Source organism: Ornithodoros turicata, chromosome 2 (assembly GCF_037126465.1).
Source record: "Ornithodoros turicata isolate Travis chromosome 2, ASM3712646v1, whole genome shotgun sequence".
Taxonomy (NCBI): Eukaryota; Metazoa; Arthropoda; class Arachnida; order Ixodida; family Argasidae; genus Ornithodoros; species Ornithodoros turicata.
Window position 1 is genome coordinate 89,306,299 of NC_088202.1, and position 20,359 is coordinate 89,326,657.

The window sequence follows — 20,359 nt, forward strand, 5'->3', positions numbered from 1 at the left end:
GGATTTCTTTTCTTTCGAAGACGGTGTGTGAGGCAGTCTGGTGTCTAGTTGTGACAGACTTGTGGGTTCTTTTACCATGTCGGTTGCATATTCCGTGCGGCTGCGGTCCTGTCTACGGTCTTGCATTTCGTGTAGTCCTGGTTGTTTTTGGTACCAGCAGGGTCTTAGTGTCCGTGAATCCGTTAAGCATGCTGGATGTCTGGATGTATATGAAGAATATCGCGCTTCTAGCAAGGGTATTATGTGCGACAGTTGCGATGACATTATGTCGGTTCCGAGCGGACTGGGGTGCAGTCCGTCGGCTGAGAGGACTAGAAGTGGGTCGTGGTCATAGAAACGATGATCCAGGCAGCCAACTCTTTCGTCGTTTGCAGCGAGCTGAAGGAGCATTGTGTTGAGCTGATGGGTGTCAATATTGAATCGCGTAATGCGCCCCCAGTCAGGGCAGTGTGGATGGCGATTGACGAAGCGGGGAGGCACGAATGTTGCGATTACTTTTGCTGTCCATGGTCTTGCAGTATAGATATGATCGATCACAATCTTGTACTGTCGCGGTGCCACATCAGACCATTTCTCTATAAGAGGTATATCGATGACATATTCATAATCTGGGACAACACTGAGAGTTCACTACTGGAATTCATTCGGGACTTCAACAACGCGCACCCCAGCATTAATTTCACCCACCACTATTCGACCACAACTACGAACTTTCTGGACGTCACAGTAACAGTCAGGGACCAATCACTGGAAACTAAGGTGTACCGAAAACCAACTGACAGTCAGCAATACTTACACTTTAATAGCTCACACCCCCGTCACTGCAAACTCTCTCTACCTTATAGTCAAGCATGCAGATACCGGCGTATCTGCACAGGGGACAGCGACCTCGAACAAAACCTAGGTGATCTACGGCACGCATTCACCAATCGCAACTACCCTCCCGATGTCGTTAATGACGCAATTGAAAAAGCTCGCCGTTTAGGTCCCAACCAGCCCACAGCTTCCTCAAAAACCGATGAGTACTGCGCGCCGAGCTTAACTTTAACCTACAATCAAAATGTAGCTGGCATCGGATCCATTCTGAAACGCCATCTCAATATTCTGCACCAATCTGAACATCTTCGGGAAGTCTTCCCAGAGGCTCCCAAGATTGTTTATAGACGACCGCGAAACTTACGGGACGTACTGGTGAACTCAAAAGTCACGAGGGAACAAAAAGAATTCCTTGGCTGCAGGCCTTGCAAAAAAACCCCGCTGCAAAATTTGTCCCCTCATGTTGTCAGCACGGGAGGTTACCAGCACCACCACAAACTTCAAATTCCATATCAATGGCACTTTTGACTGTGGGACTCAAAACGTAATATACCTTCTACATTGCACCATATGCCAAGCTCAATACATTGGACAAACCTGCACATCATTCAGAATTCGCTTCAACAACCACAAGTCCCACACCAAAACAAAACCGGAACTCCCGCTGTCTAGGCATATGGCCCTTCCAGAACATGCGATTGAGAAACTCTCTATTGCCATATTACAATCCGGATTCAAGAGCGATAGGGATCGTGAAATGAAGGAATCATTTCTAATACATAAATTCAATCCGGCACTAAACGAACACCCGGGATCGCTGTCCACTGTGAAAAACATGAAGAAATAATAACGCCTACAACACAACAAGAAGCTACACCCGTTTACGCGACGCAAACGAGTCATTTCCACACAAATGCGTCTTAGGGAAAGACCCCCCCCCCCCAAAAACCCCCACCCACGTGCGAAACACACTCGACAGGACCCCGCACAAAGAATTTATGACCTCCCTTCGGCAACCTCAACGCACTGCGATTTCCCTTCCCCCGCTACTGTCGAAGCACACGAAAGTGAGTGTTTTCTGTTTGACCAACTCATTATATCTTTTCACTTGAAAAAGAACGGTCCACCGTTCGAAACGTCGTGTCTGTGTAATTTCAAAATGAATTAAATGAAGTCATCTGAAAATATTCCTTTGGTGGTGCTCTGTGCGAACTTATTTATTCTGTGTATTAATACGGCGCCGTCTGAATCTTCAAGACCTTCAAGAATGTGTTTGCCAACGGCACCTGTTCCCTCTCGCATCAGAGTGTCCACAACCAATGAACCTTGGAACTGGAGCAACATTGCAATCATCGGAACTTCTCTGCTCGAGCATCTGCATACCAGGTTTGACAACACTCACCATCCTCCCTTGTTTATAATAAGAGATCAAGCTCGGATATTCGACACTATTCCTATGATAAATCAGCTTCCTTCTCACGTCACTACGATTTTTCTCTACGTTGGAACTCACGACCTTGAGGATTCGCATCCCATTGAATGTTTCGAGAAGTACAAGATTGTGATCGATCATATCTATACTGCAAGACCATGGACAGCAAAAGTAATCGCAACATTCGTGCCTCCCCGCTTCGTCAATCGCCATCCACACTGCCCTGACTGGGGGCGCATTACGCGATTCAATATTGACACCCATCAGCTCAACACAATGCTCCTTCAGCTCGCTGCAAACGACGAAAGAGTTGGCTGCCTGGATCATCGTTTCTATGACCACGACCCACTTCTAGTCCTCTCAGCCGACGGACTGCACCCCAGTCCGCTCGGAACCGACATAATGTCATCGCAACTGTCGCACATAATACCCTTGCTAGAAGCGCGATATTCTTCATATACATCCAGACATCCAGCATGCTTAACGGATTCACGGACACTAAGACCCTGCTGGTACCAAAAACAACCAGGACTACACGAAATGCAAGACCGTAGACAGGACCGCAGCCGCACGGAATATGCAACCGACATGGTAAAAGAACCCACAAGTCTGTCACAACTAGACACCAGACTGCCTCACACACCGTCTTCGAAAGAAAAGAAATCCGGAGCTTTCCTGAAATCCAGGAAGTTGTCTGACAAAATCATGCGCTACGAGAGCCATTTCAGTTTCATCTCCAAACATCTACACAACAAATCGATTCCAAAGGGAGCGCGACTCTCATCCAGGCTACCTTTTGCTAACTTCAACGCAACTCATCTGTCCGAGTGGGAAGCTGTCTTACATGATGCGTCGCTCGCCCTTCTCTCTATTGCATCACGCCACTGCGAAGATCAACTCATCGACCTACGAAAAAAGCAACACGAAATGACCTCACTTCTGACGTCTACGGAAAAACGCGCTCTCGCTGATTTTGAGACAAAAAAATCCAATGCCTTGCGGATAGTAAAGGACAGAAAAATGGAACGCGATCTTCCGTCGGCACACCAGGGAACTGTGCAGTCGCCTCAGGACCCGACGAAGGCCATTATTGAACCACCTTTGGCAGGCCGTTCTCACACTCCCTCCAAATCCATGGTAAATCTCTCATCAGTAACGCTAACACACATCGAGGAACGCCTTCTATCAAGAGGACTCTCCTTCTGTCCAAGTACAACAGGATTGAACGAATTCCAACTGCACACAGATCTTGAAAATTTTGCCCGTAAACTGCGCCTGAGGGAATTTTTCCACGATAAAGAGAACTCCAGACAGACAGCTTCTCCTTTCAAAACAGGTTCCAGCTGGTCACCCCCTGAACACAGGGACCGCCATCTCGATGATTACATCCAAGCTGTGCAAAAGGACATCCTCAAAGTAACGTCGAAAAAAGGACCCCCACGACACAATCTGTCAAGTGAAGAACGCAAAGCACTCAGCGATCTTGAGAAACGAAAGGACATTGTCATCAAACCCGCGGACAAGGGAGGTGCTATTGTGGTCATGGACACCGAGGCATATATTCGCGAGGGAGCCCGCCAACTGGAAGACACAACGTTTTATGAGAGGCTTGATCGCGATCCCACACCAGACTATGCGTCAAAGATCGAGAGGACCCTAACCGACCTCCGTGATAGCAAAAAAATCACGCCTGATACACACAAACAACTCCTTCCACAATCTCCGAAACCTGGTCGCTTTTATCTGTTACCCAAGATTCACAAGCCAGGCAATCCAGGCAGACCCATCATATCTGGCAACAGCACAGTGACAGAGAACTTGTCAACGCTTGTGGACTACCTCATCAAGGACATCCCCCCCACCCTTCAGTCATATGTGAAAGACACCAACCATTTTCTAAAGACCATTCGCAACCTCAAACTACCTGAGAACTGCTTCCTTGTCACCCTTGATGTAGCGTCCCTCTACACTAATATTCCCCACTCTGACGGCATCGAGGCGGTCGTGGAGGCCTACACGAAATCACCGTCGGACAGTCCCTACCACGTGGACAGCGCCACACTGAAGGTACTATTGGAAATGATACTAACGCTAAACAACTTCGAATTCAATGACCAACACTACGTCCAGATAAATGGCACAGCTATGGGCACAAAAATGGCCCCAAACTACGCGAACATCTTCATGGGTAAATTGGAAACATGTTTTCTGTCGCGGTGCCACATCAGACCATTTCTCTATAAGAGGTATATCGATGACATATTCATAATCTGGGACAACACTGAGAGTTCACTACTGGAATTCATTCGGGACTTCAACAACGCGCACCCCAGCATTAATTTCACCCACCACTATTCGACCACAACTACGAACTTTCTGGACGTCACAGTAACAGTCAGGGACCAATCACTGGAAACTAAGGTGTACCGAAAACCAACTGACAGTCAGCAATACTTACACTTTAATAGCTCACACCCCCGTCACTGCAAACTCTCTCTACCTTATAGTCAAGCATGCAGATACCGGCGTATCTGCACAGGGGACAGCGACCTCGAACAAAACCTAGGTGATCTACGGCACGCATTCACCAATCGCAACTACCCTCCCGATGTCGTTAATGACGCAATTGAAAAAGCTCGCCGTTTAGGTCCCAACCAGCCCACAGCTTCCTCAAAAACCGATGAGTACTGCGCGCCGAGCTTAACTTTAACCTACAATCAAAATGTAGCTGGCATCGGATCCATTCTGAAACGCCATCTCAATATTCTGCACCAATCTGAACATCTTCGGGAAGTCTTCCCAGAGGCTCCCAAGATTGTTTATAGACGACCGCGAAACTTACGGGACGTACTGGTGAACTCAAAAGTCACGAGGGAACAAAAAGAATTCCTTGGCTGCAGGCCTTGCAAAAAACCCCGCTGCAAAATTTGTCCCCTCATGTTGTCAGCACGGGAGGTTACCAGCACCACCACAAACTTCAAATTCCATATCAATGGCACTTTTGACTGTGGGACTCAAAACGTAATATACCTTCTACATTGCACCATATGCCAAGCTCAATACATTGGACAAACCTGCACATCATTCAGAATTCGCTTCAACAACCACAAGTCCCACACCAAAACAAAACCGGAACTCCCGCTGTCTAGGCATATGGCCCTTCCAGAACATGCGATTGAGAAACTCTCTATTGCCATATTACAATCCGGATTCAAGAGCGATAGGGATCGTGAAATGAAGGAATCATTTCTAATACATAAATTCAATCCGGCACTAAACGAACACCCGGGATCGCTGTCCACTGTGAAAAACATGAAGAAATAATAACGCCTACAACACAACAAGAAGCTACACCCGTTTACGCGACGCAAACGAGTCATTTCCACACAAATGCGTCTTAGGGAAAGACCCCCCCCCCCAAAAACCCCCACCCACGTGCGAAACACACTCGACAGGACCCCGCACAAAGAATTTATGACCTCCCTTCGGCAACCTCAACGCACTGCGATTTCCCTTCCCCCGCTACTGTCGAAGCACACGAAAGTGAGTGTTTTCTGTTTGACCAACTCATTATATCTTTTCACTTGAAAAAGAACGGTCCACCGTTCGAAACGTCGTGTCTGTGTAATTTCAAAATGAATTAAATGAAGTCATCTGAAAATATTCCTTTGGTGGTGCTCTGTGCGAACTTATTTATTCTGTGTATATATATATATATATATATATAGATACTCATGGAACGATGCGGCAGCACCAGAGGACACGTGTTTCGCCGTGTTTGCGGCTCCTCGGCCCTGGGTAGCTGCGCATCGTTCCGAATTGGCAAACCAGGCGTCACTCAGCGAGCGATATACACCTGGGAGGGTGACTGAGCACTTCTCAATGCCACAGAGCAAGCCAGTGAATAGACCTTTCGAGAAAAGCGCCCGCGCCCCCAAGTGAGCGGTGCAAGGCTTCTTGGGATATTTGAGAGACGCTGCTCTGTCGTCAGCTTTTTGCTTACGGGCTTCGTTGTGGACGCTGCACAGCAAAACGACAGCTCGTATTTAAGCTTCTTCACCGCCTGTTAGTATTTACAGGTTTTCATGAGAAGCCGATCGTGAAGAGACATCTGTGAAGTATGTGGTAAGTTTTGCATTGCCATACTATGTGTGCTTTTCACGTATTTTCGCATCCTGAACCACGTGCGATGTGATATGTTTAGCGATAGTTTTACTTTGTGAACCATGTCGCGTACAGTGTTCGCTTTTGATAATTGTTGGCACTTGACACCAAGGGTATATCGCTGGCTCTTGAGACCACTCGCTACCTCTTCTGCATCCGTTACAACTGTCAATTTTTGGAAAATGTGGAGAGTTGTCTCACACTACCAACGTCGGCATTACCCTTCGCAGATTGCATCAGCTGCGGCAACAGGCTGGTCCATGCAGCACACATGGGACTGTTCCGTAAACGGTCGCTGCAAACTTTCACATGGCAAACATCTACCAAGTAGTCATGGGTGCCAGTTGTGACACCACATCTGAATGGAGGCATGGCATTCTCATGAACCAGGTACTCTTTATGCGTGCATAGTGCATAAAGAGCCACTCGACACAGTGGTGCATTATACTGGGTCAAATTGCGGTTTCTTCTAGCTGAAATTTACAGGTGTTGCAAGAATGTTTCTTTCGTCTAATAGACGCTTACGGCGTGCTATCCCGTACTTGTTTATTAGCTGAAACAGACAATCTCGCAACGCCTGGAGAGTCCAGGCCAGGTAAACTTCAAGCTATGGATTCCAGACAAGTATGTCGCAAGCTGTTCATGCTTAGTTCACGCACGTTTGCAAATCTGCTGGAAATGCAGCATATCGAATACATATTGAACTACGTGGGAATTTATTTGCCGGATTGTTGTTACTTGCTTAGTGGTTTATCCAGAATCACAAGAATGGAGGGGTGTGAGAAAAAAATGGGGGGGGGGGTCATTATTATACTTATGTCATTACAGCTGAACATATCATTACCGACATATGTCTAAAGCTCATATCGCAGGGGCACCCCCTGTAAGGGGCACAGGTGAAAAAGTTAGGGGGTGTCACCGAACATTTGGGGGGTTGTTAGGGGGGTGTAGGTGGGGTCTGGATAAATCACTGACTTGCATGTTGACGATCACTGTACTTTTTCTTCTTGCATTTCTTTATTAATGTATTTGTTTTTTTGCAGCACTCCTCTGAGAGCGGTCGAAAACTGTCAGGGGTTACTTGAACGTGTACCAAAGGGCCCATGGACCAGGCAGCTGCGAGATTTCCCATCTGACTTTTCAGATGCTGCCATAAGAACACACGAGTACCGCCATGCTGCAAAGAAACATGCCATTGCGGGTTATAGAATGTACAAGTCAGAGAAAGTTCATGAAGTTCTACTCTGCAAGAAACACGTGTGTATGTGGGTAAAAGTCAGGGTTGAAGCTTCATTTTCCCTCGGCAAGGTGTACAAAACAGTGACTGTACTTTCTGAAGATGGTGACGTCAAAGAAGTAGCATGTGAGTGTTGTGCTGGGGCATCTGGTGTCTGCAAACATGTGGCTGCATTACTGTGGTTCTTGCTGGATGCCATACGCTGTGGGAGAGGATATATTCAAGAAGCCACATCGTGCACTGAAAGACCAAAGACGTGGGCCACTGGCATAAAATCTGCACGCCTAAACAAATTGAAATTTGAACAACTGTCCTTTGTAAAACACGACCCCATGAAAGTCAAGAAAGTGAAATCACCTGTGCCAAAAAACTGTGTATCACCAACAGTGGCTGCCTCAGACATTAGTTCACTGCACAGCAGTATGCTGAAAAATCAGATCTGTCCCATGCTCACTGCTATTTATGAAGAGTGTTGCTTCGAGCCCATAAAGCAAGCAACACCAGTTGAGGGCACCTCCTCCACTACTGCAAACCTCACTTTGCTGCTTCCTACATCAGTGCTGTGGGCCGAGTATCTACCATTGGGTTATGATCTGTGCGGATGCTCACTTTCACTAGATGAAGCACAAGAACTTGAAAAACTTACTAGAGCTCAAAGCAACAGTGAAACATGGAAATGTGAGAGGTCCAAGCGACTAACAGCCTCTCGCTTTGGTGATATAATCAGCAGACAAAAGAGTATTGATGAAAACTTCCTGAAAAGGATCTTTGCCCCTGGCACCTTACGTACAAAATACATGTGTGAAGGCATTCACAATGAAGAGCATGCAGTCGAACGCTACATGAGGCTAAAAAATGGAATGGTGGATGTTTTCCACTGTGGCCTTTGTGTAAATCCTGGCTTGCCTATTCTTGGAGCCTCTCCAGACAGAGTTGTGTTTGAGCGCCACACCATGCAACATGGACTCGTTGAAATAAAAACACTGGCAGCAGCAAAGGAACGCGGAGAAGGCCTACAAGAAGCTGTAGCAAAGGTGTCCTACATGAAGGAAGGAAAGCTTCGCCCAAAGCACAAGTACTTCTACCAAGTTCAAGGTCAACTTGCTATCACAGGACTTGCGTGGTGCAATTTTGTTGTGGACAATGGCTCGGAGTGCATGTGTCAAAGAATAACATTTGAGAAAAGCGCATGGCTGAACAAAATGTTACCACGTCTCCTTGAATTCTTTGCACTCTACAAGCAGTGACCTAAATGCATAACTAACTATTTTTCTGTATCTTTGATATGTGTAAATATTTTTTCTGTATATATAATTGATCTGTGGAAATACTTGTGTAACCTTCAGTAGCTGCTCTTTGATAAGTGTAAATATCTTTAGTGTATAAGTGTGTCATAAACTACTGTTTACAACTATTTTTGATTTCACTTAAATGATTTGATGTTTTCATGAAGAGAGACGCACACTCACCCTGCGACAGAATACATGTAATGTTCACTAAAGCAATACAACTTTGTACAGGTAAACAAAATATACATCAGAATCAAAACACGGCAAGCAATAAACACTCTTATAACACAAGGAAGAAAGCTCTTACATCCACAATCTTGTTTCTCAGGTTACTAGAACAAAACGTAAAATAACATGAACCAAGCACAATTCATTAGAAATACAAGACCAAAGCATGGGTGCCATCAGGATTTTTTTTGGGGGGGGGGCATGCAGAATGGTTGGGGGGTGGTTTTCACGGTACGGGAACTGCATCTAATTCTGTGCGAAAACTGTGGCCACAACTACATTGTCTTGGCTCAGAAACCCTACGTTTCTGGAACGTAGAGTGAAAAAAAGAACCATAATTTATGATTATGTTGCAACGGTAACGTTTACCTGCCCCCCCGTGATGGCGCCCATGGAACTAAATCTTTAAAGATGCAGTATTTCCTGTACAACAATGTAGTTCCACATCTAATTTATCTTTGTCCTGTCAAGAAGCGGCTCATGGATAAAGTTGTTGAGGTGGCAGCATATTTTCCAGATTTTATTCAACTTGGAAGCCATTGTGTTTGGGAACATGTTGTGCAGTATCCTAAAATTCTTCACTTCCCGAATGGCTCTTTCTACGTGGACTCTGAGGTTTGCCAGCTTTCTTGTCTCACTTTCCTCATTCCGTGGGAGCTGTGCCCTGCCTTTCAGCATAGGTGGAATATTAAGCTTGACACCCCGTTCTTCAAGATCGTTTGCTATCAGGAATCCCCTGTCTGCCATTACAGAATCTCCAGGTTCCAGCAAGTTGTATAAGCCGCTAAGTCGTACAATGTCCCTATCTGAAATCCTTCCAGGAGAGAGGTCAGAAATGAATGAGATCAGTCCATTGGGAGTAATGCCAATGAGTCCTTTAGCCGTATTGTGACTCTTGTACGAGCTATATGTGTCACTCTGCGCTCTAAAATCTGAGGGAATTTCAATAAAGAGCTCTGTACAATCAAGAATTATCCTTGTTGACGGGTAAAGCAACTGGAATCCCTCTGGCATGAACTGGTCAACAAGTGTCCTAGATGGCCAGATGGGCAGCTGCGTCAGGATACTGTATAGAAAATCGACCCAAAATGTGAACAGATTGCTCACTGTTGACACGTGTACATCAAATCGGATTGCCAAGTCTTGCTCAAGCAATACGACACGTAACCTCGCAAGAACTAGTACAAGCTGCTCAGCAACGGAAAGGACACACGGTCTGCCTAGCCCTGATTTCACATCATTGTATTTAGTTGTTACTAGTCCGAGAAACACATCAAATCTTGTCCTTGAGCTAAAGCCGGTATAAAACTGCAAGGTTTTTTCATCCCTGATGAACATGTCCAATTTTGATTTAAATACTTTAGTGACCTTTGAGTGGCAGATAGTTGGCTGGGCTCCTCTCCTGTTCTGCACTACACTCAGTACCTGTGCCAGGGCTACATTCTTTGCCTTGAGTGCAGCATTTTCTTGTTCGAGCTTTTCGCAGGCCTCAGTCAAGGTGTGTACCTTGGCCAGGTTTGCTGACAGCACCTCGCTTGGGCAGCCAGGTATTGTGTATCTGTGATCTGAACCCGAAAAAAAGAGAAAACATTTAAAGTCATGTACGACCACATGAAATGTCCTTGGGGTGCATGAAGATGCATGAAGACAATCCAGAAAAATTCATAAATTCGCTGCAGTAAAGATTTGTAGCAAGCGGAAGCATCCACCGCCATGGATTCAGCATTCCTTCGATTTTATTCAGACTCCCTCTGTTTTCGTTCAGGTTTCATCGTCTTCTATCAGGCACATATATCCGGCTATCAGACAAGTGGCAATTTTGTCCCGGTTACATTCAATCTCTAGTGCAGGACCCTTTCAGTACCGGAATAGATCCTGATACCCCATTCCTAAATAATTCCTGGTCGTGATTCCTGCCCAATTTTGGGTTCAGTCCGGAATCATGTCTGATCGAAGAAACCTTGGTTTCAGATTCAGGAATTTTCGTACCATGCAGAGTGCTTGAAGAAACAGCCTCGGAACCTGCAGGAGGCTCAGTCACGGTTGAGTTGGCAACTCCTATGATAGAGGGAATATATGTTGAAGGCAGCGCAGACTGCTGAAACATCAAACCCTAAATGTAACTGTGAATGTATTTGTATAGTACTGTTCCCAGTTAATTTTCTTTTTTAAGTGTAATAAAACTAACTGTTTTTAATCCTTAGATGGCTTCCCAAGTCTCTTCATTACTTGCAGTCTATATTTTTGCAACATCAGCTTGGGGTAGCTGTGCATATGGTGATAACCACCTAGCATTCACCATTCGGCTTTCTTCATAAATATGGGTTTCACTTCATCACGCATCTGGCATCACTTTTGGTGCATGTGAGGTCAGTTTCTTTAGTGCTACATCGCGTGCTACATACCTCCTGATGATTCAATGTGAATCTCCGTGTTCAAAGCGATACTGAGTTCGTCCTGCAGTTGCGCCGCTGGCCTGGTTTCACTTTCTGCAACAGCCGTTCTTCCTTCAAACGCAAACAAAGGAACAAGAAAACATGGAGCTCAGCACACAAGAAAATCGAAGGACTCGACAGGTGGTGTAAACTTACGTGATTGAATGGGAAAAAAACTGCTCGCGAAACACACGATGCGAGAAGATGGTCGGCAGCCGATCCATATAGCCACGGCGCCCAGAGGTGTTGAAATGTGCACCGCAGATTTTGTGGTGCTTGCCTGGCTCCCACAGCGAATACCGACCACCAGCGCCGACACGGTTTATTCGCCTCAGCCATTCTGTCCTGTACTTTGGATTCGTTGGAAACGAATGCCAGGTGAAGTGCCGGTGCTTCAGCGTGTTGTTATTACAGTTCGGCACACAGCACGTCTGCCCGCCACCAAGCTTCTTTTTCTTTCCCATGTAACTATTGCTTCTACCGAACCAAACACGTTTGTGTCGAAGATATTCACGTTCAGAACGCACTACTGGACGAACACATTTCACAGGGAGATGCTGGAGATTCACCTGAGCGCCTGTATAGCGTTTGCGCATGCACCGGAGGCAGGAAACACGAAATCCGCGCTCCAAACTCCCATGATACCTCGGGCGCCACAGGTGGCGCTGACTTCTCAAAAGGTCTATTGTAATGCAGGAAAAAAAAAGCCATTAAAGAAACAAATAAATGATACTAGACGTGTTTGAAATTCAAACTTACAGATTAACATGGCTTCTATGGCTGCACGCAGAGAAACAGATACTCATGGAACGATGCGGCAGCACCAGAGGACACGTGTTTCGCCGTGTTTGCGGCTCCTCGGCCCTGGGTAGCTGCGCATCGTTCCGAATTGGCAAACCAGGGGTCACTCAGCGAGCGATATACACCTGGGAGGGTGACTGAGCACTCCTCAATGCTACAGAGCAAGCCAGTGAATTGTAATGCAGGAACAAAAAGCCATTAATGAAACAAATAAATGATACTAGACGTGTTTGAAATTCAAACTTACAGATTAACATGGCTTCTATGGCTGCACGCAGAGAAACAGATACTCATGGAACGACGCGGCAGCACCAGAGGACACGTGTTTCGCCGTGTTTGCGGCTCCTCGGCCCTGGGTAGCTGCGCATCGTTCCGAATTGGCAAACCAGGGGTCACTCAGCGAGCGGTATACACCTGGGAGGGTGACTGAGCACTCCTCAATGCCACAGAGCAAGCCAGTGAATTGTAATGCAGGAACAAAAAGCCATTAAAGAAACAAATAAATGATACTAGACGTGTTTGAAATTCAAACTTACAGATTAACATGGCTTCTATGGCTGCACGCAGAGAAACAGATACTCATGGAACGATGCGGCAGCACCAGAGGACACGTGTTTCGCCGTGTTTGCGGCTCCTCGGCCCTGGGTAGCGGCGCATCGTTCAGAATTGGCAAACCAGGCGGATGGCGTCAGAAGGTCACGTGGCACGTGATGCCTCCCGTGTGATGCCTCCGGTGTCTTAGGACACGCTGACGGGAGGCATCTGTTCTTTCTGTTCCTCTCTTTATTTTGCGGAGTACAGACAACGCGACAAGATCAGGAAGCCATTCTGCAATGTCTGCTACCTTCTCCTAAAAGTGACAAAAAGAAAAAAAAGCAAGAGTCGTCTTTCTGCAGAACAAAAATTCAAATCGCAGTTCTTTCTTATTCTCACTGATCAGGCCATATTTTCTGTTTTGCCGACCAACTCGTGGAGTGGTAAAAGTTGTTTGGATTTCTGTAATACGCAAACAACTTGGAGCTGTGTCAATGAGAACTTGAACTGGAAAATCGTAGAAAAAATTTTGAAGTAAAAATGGTAGACATCGATGCCAACGAACTTAAAATGGAATATCGTTTTGTGTCATTGAGGTGTCATTGTGTCATTGCGATTGTGTGAAGAGAGGACGCCAAACATAGAGACGCCAAACAATTTTTAACGTACACGTACAAGAAAGCCTCCAGGAGATATATCTGAATCCTTGCATTTGCGTCAGGATTCTATTTGCAGTTTCTGTCGCTGATGCTGAATGAAGCCACAGCACAATGAAACTGATGGATGAAGAATATCCTACGCTCAACCATGAGAGATGTCAGGCTTTCTGAGTTCGTAGTCAACCGAAAATAAGATTATCATATCTCTAGACTACGACACATTGATTAACCAACTTCCGAAGAACAAGGCTCGAAAGAAAGGTTTTGCCTAAATGTTCACTATAGGCTAAGGAAGCATAATATAAACCCTACATAAATATCGTATTCCAGCTTCTGCATTGTAAGTGAGCCCAGGCGTATGTTCGAGGGGGCCACGCTCTTTGTTGTTACAGCCCTGGGAGCAGAGTGCCTTTCGTGCTAGAGTCAAGTCTTTTGTCCTAGGCTGCCTCAATGTCTATGAAAATAAAGCTCGAAATGAAATCCATAGACGAGAAGGCGCTATTTGTTCTGGCTACATAGAAGCAGGACCAAGCTGTTACATAAACTTCAAACTGACACATTAAGCGGCCTTTGTAGTCGCCATTCATTCCACCTTTCTCACCATATGACCTTGTTCCAAATGCGGGAGAGGAAGACTCGGCCTTTGTGGTCGCACGCCTGTCGGTGCATATGATGAGCATTCGGATGTTCTGGACGTTTGGTGCTTATGAGCAGCTTCTCCTCTCCTGCTTATTTCCACCAAACGCTCAAAACCACCAACTATTTTTCGGTCCATATTGGGAGGAGGAGGAGGAGTGTCGTTGGGAGGAACCCGAGACGTCTGCCTGCCTGATTAGGCGGCATGTTTCTCGGGAAGGGAAAGGTGGTGGAGAGGAGGAGAGGGTGAAGCAGCGTGCATGGGCCGACTTCAGGGGAACTGTGCCAGCATACGCCTATTACACATCTGAGGGAAACCCAGGAAAAACCCCAGACGGCACAGCCGGCCCGCGGATTCGAACCGCGGACCTCCCAGTCTCCAAGCGCACGCGTTACCGCTGCGCCACCGGAGCTGGTATCCATATTGGCGTTTGGAGGTTTTGAGCGTTTGGAGGTTATGAGCATTTGGTGCTTATGAGCTACTGCCATGTGAAGTACCCTGTGAAAACCAAGGAGTGTCTAAAAATATAGTACTGAAGTTTCCGGGTAATAATCAGCGCATTATGAGACGGAATTTGTGCTCCGAGACCTCTTCGCGCGTCAAGTTCCTTTCATATTATCATTCTTCATTTATCCATAAAGACGGAGTACAAGGAGTTTTATGAACTTCCTTCTTCTCCTTTTTTCTTTTTTGAATAGCTGTTGCTAAATGCAATGCATTTATTTTGGCTGACTGGGTGTAAGTATTGAGCCTATCAAAAGGCCGAAAATCATAACGCCGAACTATCAGAAGGTTGAAAGCCAAAAAGACCAAAAAATCATAACGCCGAAAGTATTAGAGAACAACTACAACATCATTGTCTGACCACCACCACCAACAAAAAAGAACTATATACAGGGTGTTTCAAAAAACGTGTCATTCGGACTTTATAAAAAAACGGGGCGACGAAAAAATACGGGGTAAACGGCATTTGTGTGGCAACTGAATTTGCCACCTTGCAAAAATATTTTCATTTCATTTTAATTAAAAGAAATTGAATTTCTTTAATTGAACTCCAAAATTTCCCAAGTCAACCTCACGTTTTTTTTACAGAATTAGAGAGCCTGTAGCGAACTTAGTCAGATCCACCAAGAAATCCGCTCGATATTGCAAAGGGAACTGCCCAAAAAAAAGTCCCGAAGTTGAGGCTTCGGAGTTTCGGGTATTCAACAGCGCACCAAATGAGTCGCAAAGATGCGCGGAGGGCAGGACGTGCTCCTGCCCCCATGAAGCTAGAACAGTTTATCGCCGGACCGGCGTGCAGCACAAGACGCGCCGATAACAAGGCGGGTGACATTCCACCATACCTTGATAAGCGGCAAACAAAAATGATTCCGCCTCTTTTTTCCCGCCCTGTTTTTTTTTTTTTTTTACCTTCTACCTTTCATGGGGGCATGAGCATGTCCCCCTCTCCACGAATCTTTGCGTCTGATTTGGTGCGCCGTTGAATACCTGAAACTTTGAAGCCTCAGTTTCGGGACTTTTTTGGGGCAGTTCCATTTGCAATATCGAGCGGATTTCTTGATGGATCTGACTAAGTTCGCTATGGACTCTCTAATTCTGTAAAAAAACGTTAGGTTGACTTGGGAAATTTTGGAGTTCAATTAAAGAAATTCAATTTAATTTAATTAAAATCAAATGAAAATATTTTTGCAACATGGCAAATTCAGTTGCCACACAAGTGCCGTTTACCCCGTATTTTTCCGTCGCTCCGTTTTTTTATAAGTCCGAATGACACGTTTTTTGAAGCACCCTGTATGAAAATACTAGTATTTCGGTTGAGTTGGGAACTACGTCCGACGATACCCACGTTCAGCGAGCGTGACGTCAGAGCCTCAGGATAGTGGGCATATGCGTTTTATTTCATTGGTACGAATACAGAAGGTAATGTGTCATTGCGCTCGGTATTGTGTGGTACTCCCCTTTATAAAAAAAACGCGGCTACCATTTTTCCAACATATCTGCCAGAAATACGTGGAAGGTAGCAGGACGTTGGAAAATCACCAGTGATGAATCACCTCGTGTCAGAGTCAAGATTTATTTGTTGTTGGAGAATCGCTTCCTATTCTTACCGCGTTGTCTGTATTCAGCAAACTTTGCAGAGAGGAACAGAAAGAACAGATGTAATCAGCACAATGCATTAGCATTAATGTTAATTTAAAAAAATCCCGTCTCCCAATTTAAACAAATAATGTGATAGCACTTCATCGGCTATGATCCGTTTCCCCAGCTGTTCACAACGGCGCTCCTGTAATTTCCGGGATATGGAAAAATCGTCCCCGGTGGGAACCTAGGTTAGAACTGGGTCCTAGGTTAGTTTTAAGAGGTTAGGTTAGTTTAGGCTTGTTTTTGACAGTCCACAGTCCGTCGCATCGTCCTCATCACATTATAACTGGATATTCCGAAATCCTAAGCTGTTATTTGTAGAAAAGTAATTGATACTACAAACATGAGTAAGGAACATCATAACAGCATGTTCCGCCGAAAAGAACATCGTGTCGCCTATAAACTTTCATACGGAACACGCAAGCTGTGGCATTCCTATCCATCTTGACGTTGCAGAAACTACTATGTTGGCAGGTGACCATTGTTATTATTTTTTTTACTCTGTGTCCTTTTATTTTTTGTCTAATCGTTCTTCTTGCCGTCCAGGAAAAAAAAAGTCTGTGTTGGGAATATCGCGACTCCCGCTGCGAGGCCTCGCCGCTCGACCTTTCCATATCTTCCTTGGTTGGTTTCCTGTGTGTCGACCCAAAGCCTTTATCGCCCTTCACCTTCTTTGTACGGTCTTGCAAACTGGCACACCAAGCTGAGAAGAAAGGGAGTCCCCTGTCACTGGGGGTTGTCGACTGATATCATTTTTCTGAGCCTGTGTAATGTGAAAGAAAAAGAACGGAGAACATGGGGAAAGGATTCTTTCAAATATGTTACTGGCAGTTTCCGGGTAATAATAAGAAGTCTGTACTACGACGGAAATTTTGAAAAGCCTTTTGCACCAACGCCTTGTAAATGAATTCAGATATTTGATAATGCTTACTTACCAGAAATATACATATCAAAATGTCATTTCTGCATGAATAGTAGAGTTATTATCAAGGTAAATTGCATGTAAGCGAGTGCAGAAAAAAAAAAGAATACCGTTTCGAGCATTGGCATTGTAAGCGCTGTGTGTAAGCAATGTTTATAGCCTAATTTACAGCCGCTGGTAGATCCAGTTGGGAGCCTCCGAGATACCGGCATCTCGGGCGCGCTTTGATAGCATATGAAGTTACCTTTCCTTCGCCATTTCCTGATTTCTTAATTGGCAATCGCCTTGTGCTCAGACTCACTGCTGGCAACATACGTTTATAATACCATCTGTGTGTGTACTGCCCATATTGCCATCCGTACTATCCGATCACACTTGTACGTCGGCATACAGTAAGTATGCACTAGGAAAACAATACGAAGAGCAACTAAAAATTCCATAATCAGTCAGTATAGACGCCAGTGACTTGTGAAAGCAATAATTGTAGCATAAATATATAACAAAATAAAAATAACAAAGTACTCATATAGCAATAGGAGACAAGCAAAAAGACGTGAATGTCTCGAATCGAACTGCGAACGTTTCGTGTCAAAGTCCGACACTTTATCTCTCGACAAACAGCGCAGAGGGTTCGTGCCGCCTTCAACTCGCGACGTCAACCATGCGCAATGGGGATTATTTCGGAGTCGGAGGCGAACGGCGTGATACGGACGGCGAGCGTGGCGCCATCTATAGAATCGGGAAAATCGTGAATCGGAGTTGCTCCCCGACTGGTATAGCCTCTTAAGGCGTCCCGCTCATTGGTGCTAGCCGAGGTCGTGCTGAAGATTGGGAGGTGGTGGGTTCGAACCCTACCACCGGCTGTGCCGTCTGAGGTTTTCCCTGGGGTTTCCGAAGACTTTCCAAATAAACGTCGGCACAGTTCCCTCTGAAGCCGTGCGCATACTAACTGTCCTCTCCTTCGTGCCGTCCTCTTTCCATCGGTACACGTCTGTGCGCCGCTCGTAGCCACAGTTGCTTCGTGGCGTTATCATGGAATTAAAAAAATGTGTGTGTGTTGTATTGCAGGCATTTCTAAAATTTTGGCATCGCAACCCCCGGAAATTTTTGACGCTGAAGCATGGATGGTGCTACTCTATGTAGGCTACATTGAGCGAGTATTTAAGTCATATACGAGTACATGCCAATACAATTCCACTACTTCTTCCTCTCTGAGGACGTTGCCTTTAAACTTTGTAATGTTGCATTCCTTTTATAATCTTGTGTCATTGGTATAGAGCGGATTTCCAGGCATCTGCCTCTTAGTCAGGAGACGTACAGATGTTGCATTTCAATGTTCTAAGCACGAATCACAGGTCGTCGGGGACCCATTAGTACCGTAATATTAGTGCCTTGTTTGCCTTTTTTTTACGATTAGTGCTTTTTTTCTTAAATAGGCGCCGATAAGTGCGAAAACGGGTACTTTACTTGCTGCATCGTGCTTATTTCATTGTTTTTGCAACGAAAAAAAGAGGTTCCTAACAGCCGATGGCACGCTTCGCCGTGCAGCATCACAGCATGCAAGTGTCTCTCCGTGTGACAAAAAGTGCATTCTTTTTCGCCTGCGTTCCTTGCACCCGGTGCAAGGCCGTGTCTGCCCAAGCTGTGCTTACTGGTGGCCAGGTTTTGCGACCTGTCTAGATGAGAAACATGACGATACGCTCGTACTCGCGCATAAGGCTTACCTTCAAGGTCATTCTTATTCCCCACTCCACTCTAGAGGTGGGCGTTTGTCCTCACGAGCCTCGCCCTCACCTCAATTTTCTTTGAGAAAAATTTTCCTCACGTCACCTCACCTCAAAATTTTTTTAAAATTTTCCTCACCTCACCGCAAAGGAGTTTTTGAGACTTTTCCTCACCTCACCTCACCTCAAATTTTTTTCGAAATTTTCCTCACCTCACCCCAATTTTTTCAAGCTATTTGTGTATTCGACGTGACGTTCAGGGATTGAAGTATCTTCATCATTAAAGTCGCGTTGGCTTTGAGTGACTGCCAATGAACTCGTGAAATTGCTAGGTCAATGTAACTTTTTTTTTTTTTTTTGCTCGCAGATTTGGCCTAATCAATCACAGAAAACGCTTCGTGGAACGATTAAAAGTTGCGCGTATCACCGGCGAGAGAGGAGGACAGTCCCCGCCCAGGTGAGAGACAGAAGCTGCAAAAAGAAGGGAAGATATCCCGTGTATTCGCGGAAAAAGTTTTCATATAGTGCACGTTCATAGTTTTCCTCACCTCACCTCACCTCACCTAGAAAAATTGAAAATTTTCCACACCTCAAAATTTTTAAAAAAGATTTTCCTCACCTCACCTCACCTCAAACATCACCAGACAAATTGGCCCTCACCTCACCTCAAATATCGTGAGGTGAGGGTGAGGGTGCCCACCTCTGCTCTACTCCGCCTCTCGTTCGACATCGGAGCACAGTGTCACCTGTGAAATGGCCATGTAAAACTTGTGACCATCTGCCCATCTCCTTCCCTTTCCCCAAAGCAACATGCCGTCGGCTCACGCCCAACGTTGCCCCCCATATACTCGTAAGTGTACCTGTACGAAAGGCGATAACATACGGGGAATTAAACCTCTCTATTAGGGAGTTCTAGTTGCACTATTTCGCACCTCCGATAAGCCTCAAACTCAGCGCTGCGGTTACTGCGCGTGCTTCGCATGAGTAGGAAAGCTATCGCGCTCCCACCCATCCAGCATTTATCGGGAGCTTTTTGGGTCTGCATCGAACTTCTGATAAGTTCAAAACCATTGGCGACAGCGTGCTCCGTACTAGTAGTGCTAGTGGAAGTACAAAAGTTAGGCACTAGCGTTTTTCCTGCGGCGGCGATTTTCTACGCTGCTCAGGGACATTGTAGGGAGAATTCATTTGAAAACCCGGCCAAGTGGTCGCACATAGCGTCAGGGGGCCATCTACGGAAATCGTTCACGGTGCGCCAAGTTCAAGAGCGGATAGAGTATCCTTCCAAGTTGCTCAAGAAGCAAGACGAAGCGAATTTGTGAACGCGAAAACGGCA

General features: G+C 45.7%; 1 protein-coding gene across 1 annotated transcript; it reads right to left on the bottom strand.

Moving 5' to 3' along the window:
• Positions 1-9,613: 9,613 nt before the first annotated feature.
• On the bottom strand, positions 9,614-12,065 carry LOC135384858 (uncharacterized). The gene is made up of 3 exons (XM_064614042.1): positions 11,795-12,065; positions 11,572-11,673; positions 9,614-10,731 (listed from the first exon to the last, which is right to left on the bottom strand). The coding sequence occupies exons 1-3, from the start codon at positions 12,063-12,065 to the stop codon at positions 9,614-9,616; spliced, it is 1,491 nt and encodes a 496-aa protein (XP_064470112.1).
• Between the last annotated feature and the right edge of the window lie 8,294 nt (positions 12,066-20,359).